The sequence below is a fragment of the Strongyloides ratti genome, assembly GCF_001040885.1.
Source record: "Strongyloides ratti genome assembly S_ratti_ED321, chromosome : 1".
NCBI classification, from domain to species: domain Eukaryota; kingdom Metazoa; phylum Nematoda; class Chromadorea; order Rhabditida; family Strongyloididae; genus Strongyloides; species Strongyloides ratti.
Window position 1 is genome coordinate 9,737,877 of NC_037307.1, and position 13,141 is coordinate 9,751,017.

Consider the following 13,141-nt stretch of genomic DNA (forward strand, 5'->3'; position numbering starts at 1 on the left):
TTTATTAATCATATTAATGAAGTTTAAATAAACTGTGATTAAAAAAAAATTATATATCAAAGGTTAATATATTATTAAGTATATTTACATTAAATATTTGAACCTACTAAATATGATAAAATTTGGAATGACTAATATATATTTTAATCTCATGATAGTATCATTATGATAAAAACGTATAAAATAGATGGTATTGACAATTTTTGATTATTATATTTCGATTATAAATATTTAATATTTTTTTTTCTTTTTAATGGAAAATTCTGACAAGACTCCTGTTTATCCTGTAATTCCAAATACAACTACACAACAAACTACAGTTAATGATACATTACCAACATATAATCAGGCAACATCTTATCCACAAACAAATATTAATAATCTTCAACCTATAAATAATGGATATCCACAAGGTGGATATATTGGAAATCCAAGAATTGTTACTGTAACACAACCAAATACCTGTGTTGTTGGAACACATTGTCATGAAGCATGTCGTGAAGAACGTAGAATACGCCGCCGAAGGAAAGCAATTATTTCTTTTACCACTTTTATACTTTGTTTAATTATTTTTTGTATAATATTCTTTTCAACAAGAAGTACTTAATAATTAATAAAATTATTATCAAATTAAATAATGTCATTATATTTTCATATGTTAATATTAAACTTATTCTTGAGCAGGTGAGCAAAAGATAAAAATGTTGATTTTTTTTTATTAGTGATAATATATTTACATACATAATATGAATGACTTTTTAATTGAGTATTAGTTTTAATTGATAAAAAAAATTATTAAATAATTAGATTTTTTCTTTCTAATTACATATTTTTATATATTTTTAAGAAATATCTATTTTAAATACTAAACCATTTCTAAACTATTATTAATAATGTTTATCTTTAAGTTTTATCGCTCATTATTTGGTTAGAATAAATAATCTCGAAAAAAAAAAAATTGATAACCCAGGTGCTTAGAATAAATACTAAAATGTTATCGTTTAAATAAAAATGAAATCATTCTTTTTTTTTACATTGATATCAAATTACTCATACCAAAATTTATTCTTATATAAAAGAATCTCTATATGTTGACAATTAAAGATTAGTGTTATAGATATACTTTAATAGTTTATTTATTTAATTTTATATTTAAAAAAAGTTATTATATATTTTAATGATATTTGTTAATATATTACCATGGAAATAAAATTTATAAGTTGTTCTTTTAAATAATGAAATTGTACTTCAAAATTATTTTACCTTTATTATTAATAAATTTTTTTATTATTAATAAATAAAATTTTAGATATGGATAAAACAAATAATCATTCTAAAAATACTATGAATTCTAATTTTAGTAAAAATGATTCACAAACACCAGAAATTCAATCACCTCCACCCCCATATTTTAATATAGAAATTGATGGAGATGAAAAAAATCAACCAAATTTTGTACCACCAAATATTATTCCTCCAAGTGACATTCAACCGAATCAAATTCCTCTAAATAATATTCCCCCAAATAATATTCCCCTAAATAATATTCCACCAAATAATATTCTCCCAACTAATAATTTACCAAATCAATTTGCACCAATACAACATCCACCAATATTAAATCCATATACAATTGTTGTTGGTCATAATTGTGGAAGATATTATCGTGCTTATCCAAGAACACGATACCCATCTACATTATATTGTTTCAATTGTAATGTATGTTTATTATTATAAAAAAAAAATATTTAAGTTTAAAATTTTGTTTTTAGAAATATGTTTTATCTATTATACATTATGAAAGAGGTCAAAATTACAAAAAAAATTGGTTGATTATGTTATTATTATGCCTTATTTGTCCACCATTTTTATGTGTATTACCAATAATTCTTTTAACAAATGTTTTAAATAATGTGATTCATAAATGTCCTGATTGTGGTACTGTTATTGGTATTCATTTAGCAAATGGATAAAATAATATTTTAATGGTAATTTTATTTTAAATCATTTGAATATTACTTATGAAAGTATATTTTGTTTTCATAATAATAACATTTACTAATTTTATCAATCTTTTTTTTTATACATTCAATTTATCAGAAGAAATTAAATACAAATGATTATTGGATTAAAAAAAAACAACAATTTAATACAAGAAAATATAGATATTTTAAAAAAAAAAAACTTTTTGCTTAGGTATTATAGATTGATTCTATACATAAATATCAAAGTATAATAATTTGCTTACAAATATATATAACGAAAAGGAAACAAAATTATTATTATCAATATTAAAAAAATAAATATAAACTATTTAAAATCACAAAAACTGAAGTGGTACTAATTATTTTGATCATTTATAATATTATAAATTATTTTTTGATTTAATTTTTTATAAATTATTTGATAAAAAAGAGAATATAACAGTTTTTTTTATTCATTTAATTGTTAACATTTTTTCTATTTACAAATTAAATATTGTATAATTTTTTAATCTTCTTAATAATATTAATACCATATTTTGTATTTTCATAACATTATAAAAAAATAACTCATCTAAATATGTTATGGTAAATAAAATATTTAAAATATATATTTGTAACTCAAAATTTTCCATGTTTTCCATTAACTTATTACATCAAAATATAACCTTTAGTCAAAAAAAATTAACTTTTTAATTACTAACTTTCAAACTGTCCACTAAATTAAATTTATGTGTAAAAGTTATGCTACAAATTAAATGACAGATACATTTTTTTTTTTCCAATAGAAAGCATCAAATTAAACTAAAAACTTTTTAAAAATTTTTCATAAAAGATAACTTTGTGATTATTAAAAATAAACCATATTTTAATAAAATTTTACCACTAATGTGAATATTTTAAAATTGATAAAAAAAATGTTTTGTTTTGATGTTTAATAATTTGTTTGCTGTTAAATATTTTTATTTAAATAATACAAAAAAAATACATTTTAATTAAATATTTTTATATTAAATTTTATTTACACAAGGATATCATTATTTTAAAATTAATTTTATAAAAAATTAAAAATTTTAAAAGTTGTTTTAATGCATGTGCTTAAGATAATGTTTTTTTTTAAATTACGATAGAATTTATTTTCGAAAAAAAATTTTATAAGTAGTTATGAAAACAAGTTTTAACATGATTCAAGCGTAAAAGATTTGACGTATTTTGTGACGTCACGTTAATCTTAGATAGTATATCATAATTGACTACAGTAAACTTCAAAAAAAATCAAAGATTATATTTTTTAACCTCAAAAAATGGAAAGGTTTAATGTTCCAACATATTTTATTTCATTTAAAAAATTTTTTAGAAAAAAATCTTGGATAAAAATTAAATCAAATAATTCCATTAAAAATAAATGAAATTAAAAAATCTCACTACGCAATGAAGACAAAGAATATGTGCATGAATCTTGCAAGGAAATGATACTATTTTCAACGTATGATTTGGTACTCCGTTGGAATTATAGCAATAATAGTATTTTATATTAACACATATTAGTATTTTTACAAAAAAAAAATTGGGATAATTATATCTATTTTTATTATAATGAAGAAATTGTTTGGAAAACGTGAATCTCCTTCTGAAAAACTAAAAAGAAATCAAAAATGCTTAAATAAAGTAATGCGTGAAATTGATAGAGAAAAAAAACTTTTTGAGTTAAAGGAAAAAGAAATTACAATAGAGATTAAAAAAATGGCAAAAATAAATCAAATGGTACTACTGTAGTATTTATATTTCACAATATTTTTTAGGATTCTGTTTATATTATGGCTAAACAACTTGTTAAAACACGTAACTATCGTAAAAAACTTTCAATTATGAAGGCTAACATTCAAGAGGTTTCTCTTAAAATTACAACATTGAAAAGTCAAGATTCAATAGATACAACAATGAAAAGTATAGTTATTTCTATGAAAAAAATGAGTAATTGTATGAATCTTCCACGAATCAAAGAAATAATGATGGATTTTGAAAAAGAATCAAAAGTTGTAGATATAAAAAATGATATTATTGATGATGCATTTGATGATATAATAGATGATTCTGATAAAACTGAAAGTGTAATAAATAGTATTTTGGATGAATTAGGTATTCAAATTAAAGATAAGCTAAATAATCTTCCGGTAGTTTCTAACAAAGTTGAAGTAGAAAAAAAAAACAAATTGAATGATAAAAGAACACCACCAAATTTCCATGACGATCTTCATACAAGACTTCAAAATTTAAAACGTAAATAATTATGAAAATACATTTATTAGTTAAATTAATTTTGTTATTAATTAGTTCTACCACTGCAAGCAATAATTCAATTTTTTGTTTAAAGTAATTTAACATTAAATAAATTATTCTTGTTAACTGTAATTTTAGAATTCTATTGTAAAAAGTAAAAAATATGCATATAATGTCTTATCAACAATTTTTTTTGTTTATAACTTTTTCTCCTAACAGTTGCTTTTTTAAAATAAGTTATTAATAAATATTATTATAATTATCGTAATTGCCATTATTTATAACTATTATATGAAGAAATTTTTTTAAGATTCTTTAAGCAAAAACATTTATATTGTAAAAACTTATTAATAATAATTAAAAATATGAATAAGTATTTATAAAAATGATAAAAAATAAAATACAATAACAAGTATAATTAAATAAAATCCATTTTAAGATATCTATCTTAAATTTTAGATATGACAAATTTAATGAAAACATTAATTAACTTAAAGTAAACTTCCTGTCTATGTTATATTCATTTATATAAAATAACTAACAACCCTATAAAAATACTGAAAAAAATTTCTAAAAGGAAAATAATGCAAATTTATAAGAAAATCACTAATACAAATTCAGATATATATTTCCAATAAAATTAGAATGCCAGCATTTAATTTATAAATTAAATTATTGAATAATTAATCTTCATGTTACTTTCATGTTTCATATATGATTTATATAATTTACCTAAGTGAAAATATAGTTTAACTTACAAGCTAACTATAATTTAATTAGTAAAATCAAATCCAGAGTGAAAATTCAAAAATGCCTGAATTTCCTTTGTTAAATCAAATACTATATAAAACATCTCTCCAAATTTTAAATATTCTATTTAATAACTAGTTAATTATATCGTAAATATATTTGTTTTTATCTTTAAATATTTTTTTTTAATTGCATGTCTTAAAAATATTTTTAAAAATTTGTTCTTATCATCATTACATAAGTCAAAATATTGTCGTGTTAGGGTAAGTTCTACCCCATTTAGTAATCATTTAAGTATGTCTTATTATAGTGTTTTAACACATATTAAAGTAACTTTTCATATCATTGTCTTTATTTTTTATCACTAATTTACTATGAATTGTGAAGTAAACGACGATTTTTTTGATGATTTCTACGATGATTTAAATAAATGTTGTATTAAACCAGCTTCAGGTGGGATATCTTATTTAATTAAAAAAAGTTTTCAACATAATAATCCAAATAGTCAATGTGAAAGAAGTATGGACTGTGCAGCTGATAATGATAATTTTTATGATGAATATTATGATGATGTTGATAACTTTAGTAATCCTTTTGAAGGTAAAGAGAATTCATTATTTAATAAAAATGGGAAGGATTTATTGTCATTAAAAAGAACAGATCCCATTTTTATTCCATTTAATAGTAAACATAGAGGAGTTCAAGAAATACTAAAGGATGTTCATGTGCAACCAAAAAGAATTAATGAGGTAAATTTTATTTAAAATATATATAGTATATTAAAAAATTTTTAGATAATAGATGTTTTTAACAATTTAATGAAAGAAGAAATGAGTAAAAAACCAAAAGTTGTTCTTCTAACTGGACCACCTGGCTGTGGAAAAACATTTTTAATGGAGAAAATTTTTAAATTATTTGAATTTCGTGTTAAACGGTATGATGAAAAACAGACATTGTTGAATCCAAATGACTCGTCACTAGGAAAAATTAATTATTCAGGTTTATTTATAAATTTCTTATACTCTTGTAATTATATGGCACATAGATGTTACACTTCATATGGAGCTAAAAAAACTAATTTAGTTTTTATTGATGAATTACCAAATTTTATTTATGAGTAAGTTTTTTTATTTATTTTATATTTACTATTTTTTTTTAGTGATCCTAGTATTTTTTCTAAGAAAATTGTTGAAATTATAAAATTGAATTGTAATCCAATATATGTATTTCAATTTTCAAAAGCGAATACTTCATCTAACCATGGTCATTTTTGGGTATTTACTCCTGATGTAATAAATGATCTTGAAGTAAAGCAAATTCAAATGCTACCTGTAGCAAATACTTTAGTTTTTGCAGCTTTAAAAAAATACGTTGATCAAAACCAAATAACAATGCCATTTCATGGAAGAGAATTAAAATTAAGAGGACAAAAAGGATATAGTAAATTATGGGAACGAATTTTAATTTTAGCTAATGGTGATATTCGACAAGGAAAAATTATAATTGATTTTTGTACAACAGAAAATTATGAATCTCCAGAATATAAACGAAGGAAATCTGATATTATTTACAGACATAATGCTTTTGGAAATCATCAACGAACATTCCAACCTGGTTTTCTTGCTATTTTTGAAAATGGGATAAATTTTAAAGTAGATCAATTTCATGCATTGGGAAAACTTTTTTACGCAAAACGTTTAGATAAACATTCTAATCCTAAAATATTAAACGAATACACTAAAACTGAAAATATGTTAATACGTGGATTGGAAAATTTAAAAAGGCCGTCACCGCCTGAAGTTTCTATTACAGATATTGTCACTTATAAACCATTTACTACATCAAGAGTATGTTGTTTTTTTTTATTAATTTCTAGTATTATTTTTACAGATTATTGAATATCTTTTTGAACATGAACATTATTTTGCAAATGACATCAAATCACTAAATAAAATTTATGATAACGTATTAACATTGGACTATGCGCTAGCAACTGATAACTTAAGATATACGGAGCTAGACGTATATATGTATGAAATAACTTGTAGAAGCCTGTTATACTATAATTATAAAGAAAAAAACAAATCAAGTACCTCTAATTCATTTTATTCCATTACCAAACCTCTTACAGGATATAAAAGTTTAAATGAAATTAATAATAAAATAAAAAAATTACATGAACAAGTAATTAATGAAACTAATGACATTGTATGTTATAGGGATCTTTCTGACTACCTAGATTTCAAAGATTTTGTAGCGAAATAAAAGTTTTAGTTTAACTTTTTTGGCTATGTATATACTAATATATAACTTTTATTTTATCTGTAAATATTATCTGTACATATTTTTATATATTCCTCTTACCAATAAATAATAAATGTACAATGAAATTGATTGTGATTCTTTTTTTTTTATCTTCTAAAATTATTTCAATTAAAATTTAGTATATCTATATATAAATATGTATAAAAAATATATGGCAAATTAGTGTTTCAAACTTTATTCTAGTAAATTATTATCAACAAATTTTGTTATTGGAATTATGTTTTTAATTAATATATACTTTTACTAATTTAAAAATGAATGCTCTAATAAGAAAATCAGCTTCAACAATATTATGTATGTTTTAAAGTAATGTTTTATCAAACTTTTTTTTTAAGGGAATCGAGAATTACGAAATATTCTTATGCTACAAAGAGGTCCAACAGCAAAATTTATGCCAAATACATTTGTTTTTCCTGGTGGAGTTGTTGAGAAGACCTCAGATACAAATTTTCCAGTTGATATTACCAATTATGGATCTGTAAGTGGTACTAAAATTATTCCAAAAGGAGATGATTCTGATTTTCCATTAAGAATATGTTCTTTGAGAGAACTATTTGAAGAAACGGGATTATTATTTGTAGCTGATAAAGCAAATAGTAAAAAAGAAGTTTTATCAACTTTGACTGATAGTGGTTTAAGTAAGATGAGAAATAAAGTTAGAGAAAAACCTTCTCTGTTTAAGGATTTATTTAAAGATTTTATTGCTGATGTTGAATGTTTAATTCCTTGGTCAACATGGTTGACACCAGCAACATACCCAATGAGATTTAATGTTGTCTTTTATGCTATAAATGTAGACCAGAATTATGATATAGATTTATGTGATAAAGAAATGTTTTCATGTTTTTGGGAAAAACCAAGTCATATTTTTGCAAAATCTAAAGGTAATTTTAAAAAATTTAATTAAATTAATATTTGATGTAGAAAATGTTATATTACCTCCACCTCAATATTATGAATTAATGAGAATAAGACTTGCTGGTGATACTGATTTATCAGAAATGACTGATTCAAATTTGATATGTCCTCAAATATATAAAACAATTGATGAACCAATAAAAATTGTTAACATACTTCCAGGTGACAATTTATTTATTGACAATTTTGAAGATTCAGAAAAATTAAAAGTTAGAGAAATTTCATGGAAAGATTTAAATATGAATGATCCAAAAAAGGTAATTCATAGATTTACATATGACTCAAATCCAATCTACTCTAATTGTGAATTATTTATAAAAAATATAGATATAGAAAGAAAAAAGCCAATACATTTATTTAATTATATTCAAAAAAATTTATGGAAATAATTTTTCAATAGAAATAAATTTTAGAATGACTTTTATGATATTTTTAACAATTTGAATATAAATAAATTACTAACCTTTATTTATTAATAAATCTTATTGTTAAATATTTTATCGTAAATTTTTGATAATGTCTAAACGTGTTCCAATATCTGCATCAGCCATTTTATGTATGTTTAAGTTTAATTTTCACAATAAATTTAAACATTTCTTTTAGTTAATAAAAATTCAGAAAAATCACTTCTTCTTCGTCGTGGACCAACTGATAAATTTGCTCCAAATGCTTATGTCTTTCCTGGTGGAGTTTTAGAAAGAAAGTATGATACAAAATTTCCTTTAAACTTAACTAATTATGATAAAATTATCACCCCTAAAATAAAACCAAATAATATGGAAAATGATTTTTCTTTACGTGTATGTTCATTAAGAGAATTATTTGAGGAGACTGGATTATTATTTGTTACTGAAAAAAATAATTCTAAAAAAAAGGTACTTTCTTCACTTGATGATGGAGTACTAGATAAAATGAAACATAAAATAAAAAGTAATCCTATGTTATTTAAAGATTTATTTACTGATTTTCATCTTGATTTGGATGCTTTAACTTCATTGTCCTACTGGATGACGCCACATGGACTTCCAATAAGATTTGAAACTCTTTTTTATGTTATCAATGTAAATGAAGAGCATAAAATTGATTTATGTAAACAAGAAATGACTGATTGTACATGGATGAAACTAGAAGATATTTTAAAAAATCCAGATGGTAAGTTAAATATTATTAAAAACTTTACTATTTTCTATAGTTAAAAATTATTTACCACCACCACAAATATATGAAATTTGTAGACTTCATTGGTCAAAGTATGAAAAAATTGAAATTGATTCAAAATTAATATTTCCACAACTTATTTTTGCAAAAGATCCCACCAAACCTGATGTTTATGCATTACCAGGTGATCATCTTTTTATTGAAAATATGCCTCCTGAATCTGAGTATGATAAACGAATCATGACATTTGAAGAAGTTGATTCTTATTCTAAAACTAAAAAAGTAAATAGAATTTTATTTACCAATTACAAAAATTCAAATTTCTCTGATTTAGTAATAAGAAATTTTGACAAAAATGACAAAAATAAACCAATCATGTTTGAGTATATTTCAAAATTTAATTCAAAATAATATTCCCCTTCAATTTCTTTATTGTCAATTTAATTAAATTTTAATTTTTTCATTTAAAATATATAATTTAATTAATAAATTAACAAGGAAATAATTTTATTCATCCATCTTTTATATTCACAATATTAATTTTACAAAAAAAAAAAAATATTTCTTTAATCAATTACTGTAAAATTTAAATATATTTATATAATAATGGCACTCCACAACTTTAAAATCAATCCTTTTTAAAAATTTATATTTTTAATAAAAATTTCAAAATACTGTGACAAATAAAAATCTGCATATAAATTTTTATCCAAAAAATATATATTATTTGAATAAATTTTTTTTTAAGTGAAATTATATAAAACAGTTATTGGTTAAATGCTCTTGTTTTATAAATGTGTTATTGTTTAAAAGTAGTTTCTATGTTTCATATACATATACATTAAGTTTAATCAAATTAAATTTGTTTATTTTGGAAGTGGTACTATAACTTGCACATAATTTATTGGAAAATATCCTGTTTTTCCATTATGTGTACCTTCAAACCAATTTTCATCAATTTGAGATGTTAATGATATAATAGCACCCTCTTTAAAATCTAATTCTCCTTCATTTTGTGCTTCAAAGTCAAATAATGCTTTACATGATGGTTTTTGAGGAGTAGATTGTGGTGGGACTGGTGATGTAGATGGATCATTGGAGACAAGTAAATATGGTGGTGGTGGTTGTCTTGGTATATTTCCATTAGCAGGAACATAATTAGGATTGATGTTTATTTGATTACATGCTTGTTGTCCATTAAAATTAAGATTGGCTGTTGAACTGGTTAATGATCCAATAGGAGATCTAGCACTTGGAGTTCTATCAGTTAAAACTGGTTTTGGTACATGTTCTAATTTAGGTCTTCCTGTTGCTTCTTTAATTTTAGATTTTAAAGTTGTGTGAAGATTTTCTAATACATCTAAACTTTGTCTATGATATTCAATTTGTGCTACAATAAAAGCATTTAATTGAGATATCTGTTCAACATCATTTGATAAAACATTATACATTGCCTGTTCAGCTAATTTTTTTGATTCCTCTAACTTCTCTTCAGCCATTATTAACTCTTCATCTCTATTACCTTTTCTTTTTTTACAATCATAATCTAATCTTCTTCCTTTTAATTTTGTTCTATGATGATTAACTTCTTTTATTTCATTAGCTTGTATATGAGCAATTGGATCAAGAAAATTATGTTTAACATTATCCTCTAACTGATATTTTATATCAGCTAACAATTTATAAGCTTCAGCAGTTTCAAGTAATGATAAACCAAAATCACTATTATCACCTAATAATTTTCCATATTTTGCCATTGTCTCAGATAATAAACCTTCTGTCTGAGGGTATGGTGAATTTTTTGTTGTACCACGAACCTTAGACATAGCACCCATAGCAGCCATTTTTGCTCTAGTAGCTGGATTTGGTTGAAGAAATTCATTTGTTCCAGCTATCAAAGCTGATATAGATTCATAAAAAACATCCATTTTTCTTTCCATTTCATTATAATCATCATCTAATTTTGTAGATTCAGCTGCACCAATTGTTTCACTAAGATATTGATTAGCTTTGTTAAATTGTTTACGAAGTCCTGATAGTGACATTTTTATACTCCTATAAAAAATAAATAAAAAATCATAAATTTATATATTAATAATAAAAAAAAATATATATATATAAAAGATTAATAAAGTATTATTGAAAGGAAATATTAAAAAATAAAAGTTTGATTGTAAAAGATATATTAATTATATTAGTTATACATATCTTTTTATCATATGTTTTTAATGATATATACATTAAAACGGCATTTATATATAAAGGCTATATAACATCAAATTTCATAAAACAAATAACTTTTAATCTATTTTTATCATTACCATAAAAAATTAAAGAATCTTTTGGATAAATAATTCTATAAAAAAAGTATAAATTAAAGAAATTGTTTAAAGATATTTCATCAAATAAATAAATATAAAATTAGGAAAAGTTAAGTAAAAGTACAATAATTTAATAAATAAAAAAAAAACCCATTTTTCAAAGTAAGTGATGTAATATAAGAAATAATTAAAATAATTTATAATGTTAAAATATCTAAAATAATACTTTTAAATAAAAATTTAATATTATATAAGGAAGAAAAAAAAAAAAAAAATTTATTGACCATAAATTTAAAAATAAGATAAGGGTAGACAAAGTGTGGTGAAACGATGTTTATAAATGCGAGATAACATATTTAAGTCCTATATATATATTATTAACAATATAAAGAATGAATGTACAATATATATTGTTTACATAATTCTAATTAAAATAATTTCTTACACATTTTTTTTTTCATTAAAACTTAAAATTTGGTTTCTTTAAAATTTTTCCAGGCTAATACAGGGAAACAAAAATAGGAAATAATTCATGTGTAAAAATTCTATAGTCTTTTATAAGATAAAGATACCATATAATTTATAGATAAAAAAAAATATTTTTAGTAAAGATAAAAACAATTCTAAATAAGTTCAGAAAAATGGTAAAATATCTTAACAAGGATTTTTTTTTTTAAAAAAAAACAATAATAATAACATAAAAATAAATGTTTTTTTTCTACCATAGTTATATTTTTTTTTAAATATAAAATTTTAGTTTTTAATTATTAATATTATAAAAGAAAAAAAAAATTACCAAGTAAAAATAAAATATTTTCTTAAATACTATTACCCCAATATTTAGAAACTGGGATATAATTTATATTTATCGATAAAATATAATTTTAAAAATAGTATTTTAACTTATTCCAAATCTAATCTTAAAAAATCTTTCCTATTTTATAAACTTAATGCTTTTCTTTCTTCTTACAGTCATTCAAATTTTTATATACATAAATTTATATTTAACATTATAAAATAAAAAATAAAGACAATGCTTAAGATAGATTGAGGAAAAATAAAAGATAATACTTTCTAAATCTTTACTATATATGTATATATTTAGATTTTTAAGTGATATAAATATTTTATAATAAAGATAAATTATTACTATTGAATAAAGTATATTTTTATGTACATAAAATATTATTAAAGAGGTAGATAAAGTTATGAATGGGATTTTAGTCATACATATATTATGTATAAATTTTGGAAACATTATAAGGATAAATAAATTTTATTTATGTCCATATAAATATATATATATATATATATATGTATATAAATGATGTATATATAATATATATTTGGGTACCACTAAAATAATTTTTAGTAAAATTATATATTCAATAAAAAAGGTGAAATATA

The 13,141-nt window shown here is 21.4% G+C and overlaps 7 protein-coding genes across 7 annotated transcripts; 6 read left to right on the forward strand and 1 right to left on the reverse strand.

Annotated features, from left to right (window-relative positions):
- Positions 1-253: 253 nt before the first annotated feature.
- Positions 254-607, forward strand: SRAE_1000301900 (Hypothetical protein; the record flags this gene model as incomplete). Its single annotated transcript, XM_024650162.1, has 1 exon — positions 254-607. The coding sequence occupies one exon, from the start codon at positions 254-256 to the stop codon at positions 605-607; it is 354 nt and encodes a 117-aa protein (XP_024503967.1).
- A 737-nt stretch (positions 608-1,344) lies between these two features.
- On the forward strand, positions 1,345-1,973 carry SRAE_1000302000 (LPS-induced tumor necrosis factor alpha factor domain-containing protein; the record flags this gene model as incomplete). The annotated part of the gene is made up of 2 exons (XM_024650164.1): positions 1,345-1,719; positions 1,773-1,973. 2 exons carry the CDS (start codon positions 1,345-1,347, stop codon positions 1,971-1,973), a joined length of 576 nt encoding a protein of 191 aa, XP_024503968.1.
- A 1,605-nt stretch (positions 1,974-3,578) lies between these two features.
- On the forward strand, positions 3,579-4,270 carry SRAE_1000302100 (Charged multivesicular body protein 2a; the record flags this gene model as incomplete). The annotated part of the gene is made up of 2 exons (XM_024650165.1): positions 3,579-3,746; positions 3,785-4,270. 2 exons carry the CDS (start codon positions 3,579-3,581, stop codon positions 4,268-4,270), a joined length of 654 nt encoding a protein of 217 aa, XP_024503969.1.
- Positions 4,271-4,723: 453 nt separating this feature from the next.
- Positions 4,724-7,277, forward strand: SRAE_1000302200 (P-loop containing nucleoside triphosphate hydrolase domain-containing protein; the record flags this gene model as incomplete). Its single annotated transcript, XM_024650166.1, has 6 exons — positions 4,724-4,758; positions 5,460-5,465; positions 5,518-5,761; positions 5,807-6,129; positions 6,172-6,859; positions 6,903-7,277. The coding sequence occupies 6 exons, from the start codon at positions 4,724-4,726 to the stop codon at positions 7,275-7,277; spliced, it is 1,671 nt and encodes a 556-aa protein (XP_024503970.1).
- A 314-nt stretch (positions 7,278-7,591) lies between these two features.
- SRAE_1000302300 (Nucleoside diphosphate-linked moiety X motif 19, mitochondrial) lies at positions 7,592-8,588 on the forward strand (the record flags this gene model as incomplete). Its single annotated transcript, XM_024650167.1, has 4 exons — positions 7,592-7,631; positions 7,673-8,221; positions 8,262-8,512; positions 8,583-8,588. 4 exons carry the CDS (start codon positions 7,592-7,594, stop codon positions 8,586-8,588), a joined length of 846 nt encoding a protein of 281 aa, XP_024503971.1.
- A 183-nt stretch (positions 8,589-8,771) lies between these two features.
- Positions 8,772-9,824, forward strand: SRAE_1000302400 (Nucleoside diphosphate-linked moiety X motif 19, mitochondrial; the record flags this gene model as incomplete). Its single annotated transcript, XM_024650168.1, has 3 exons — positions 8,772-8,811; positions 8,859-9,407; positions 9,448-9,824. The coding sequence occupies 3 exons, from the start codon at positions 8,772-8,774 to the stop codon at positions 9,822-9,824; spliced, it is 966 nt and encodes a 321-aa protein (XP_024503972.1).
- Positions 9,825-10,279: 455 nt separating this feature from the next.
- On the reverse strand, positions 10,280-11,458 carry SRAE_1000302500 (SH3 domain and BAR domain and Arfaptin homology (AH) domain/BAR domain-containing protein; the record flags this gene model as incomplete). The annotated part of the gene is made up of 1 exon (XM_024650169.1): positions 10,280-11,458. One exon carries the CDS (start codon positions 11,456-11,458, stop codon positions 10,280-10,282), a length of 1,179 nt encoding a protein of 392 aa, XP_024503973.1.
- Positions 11,459-13,141: the final 1,683 nt, after the last annotated feature.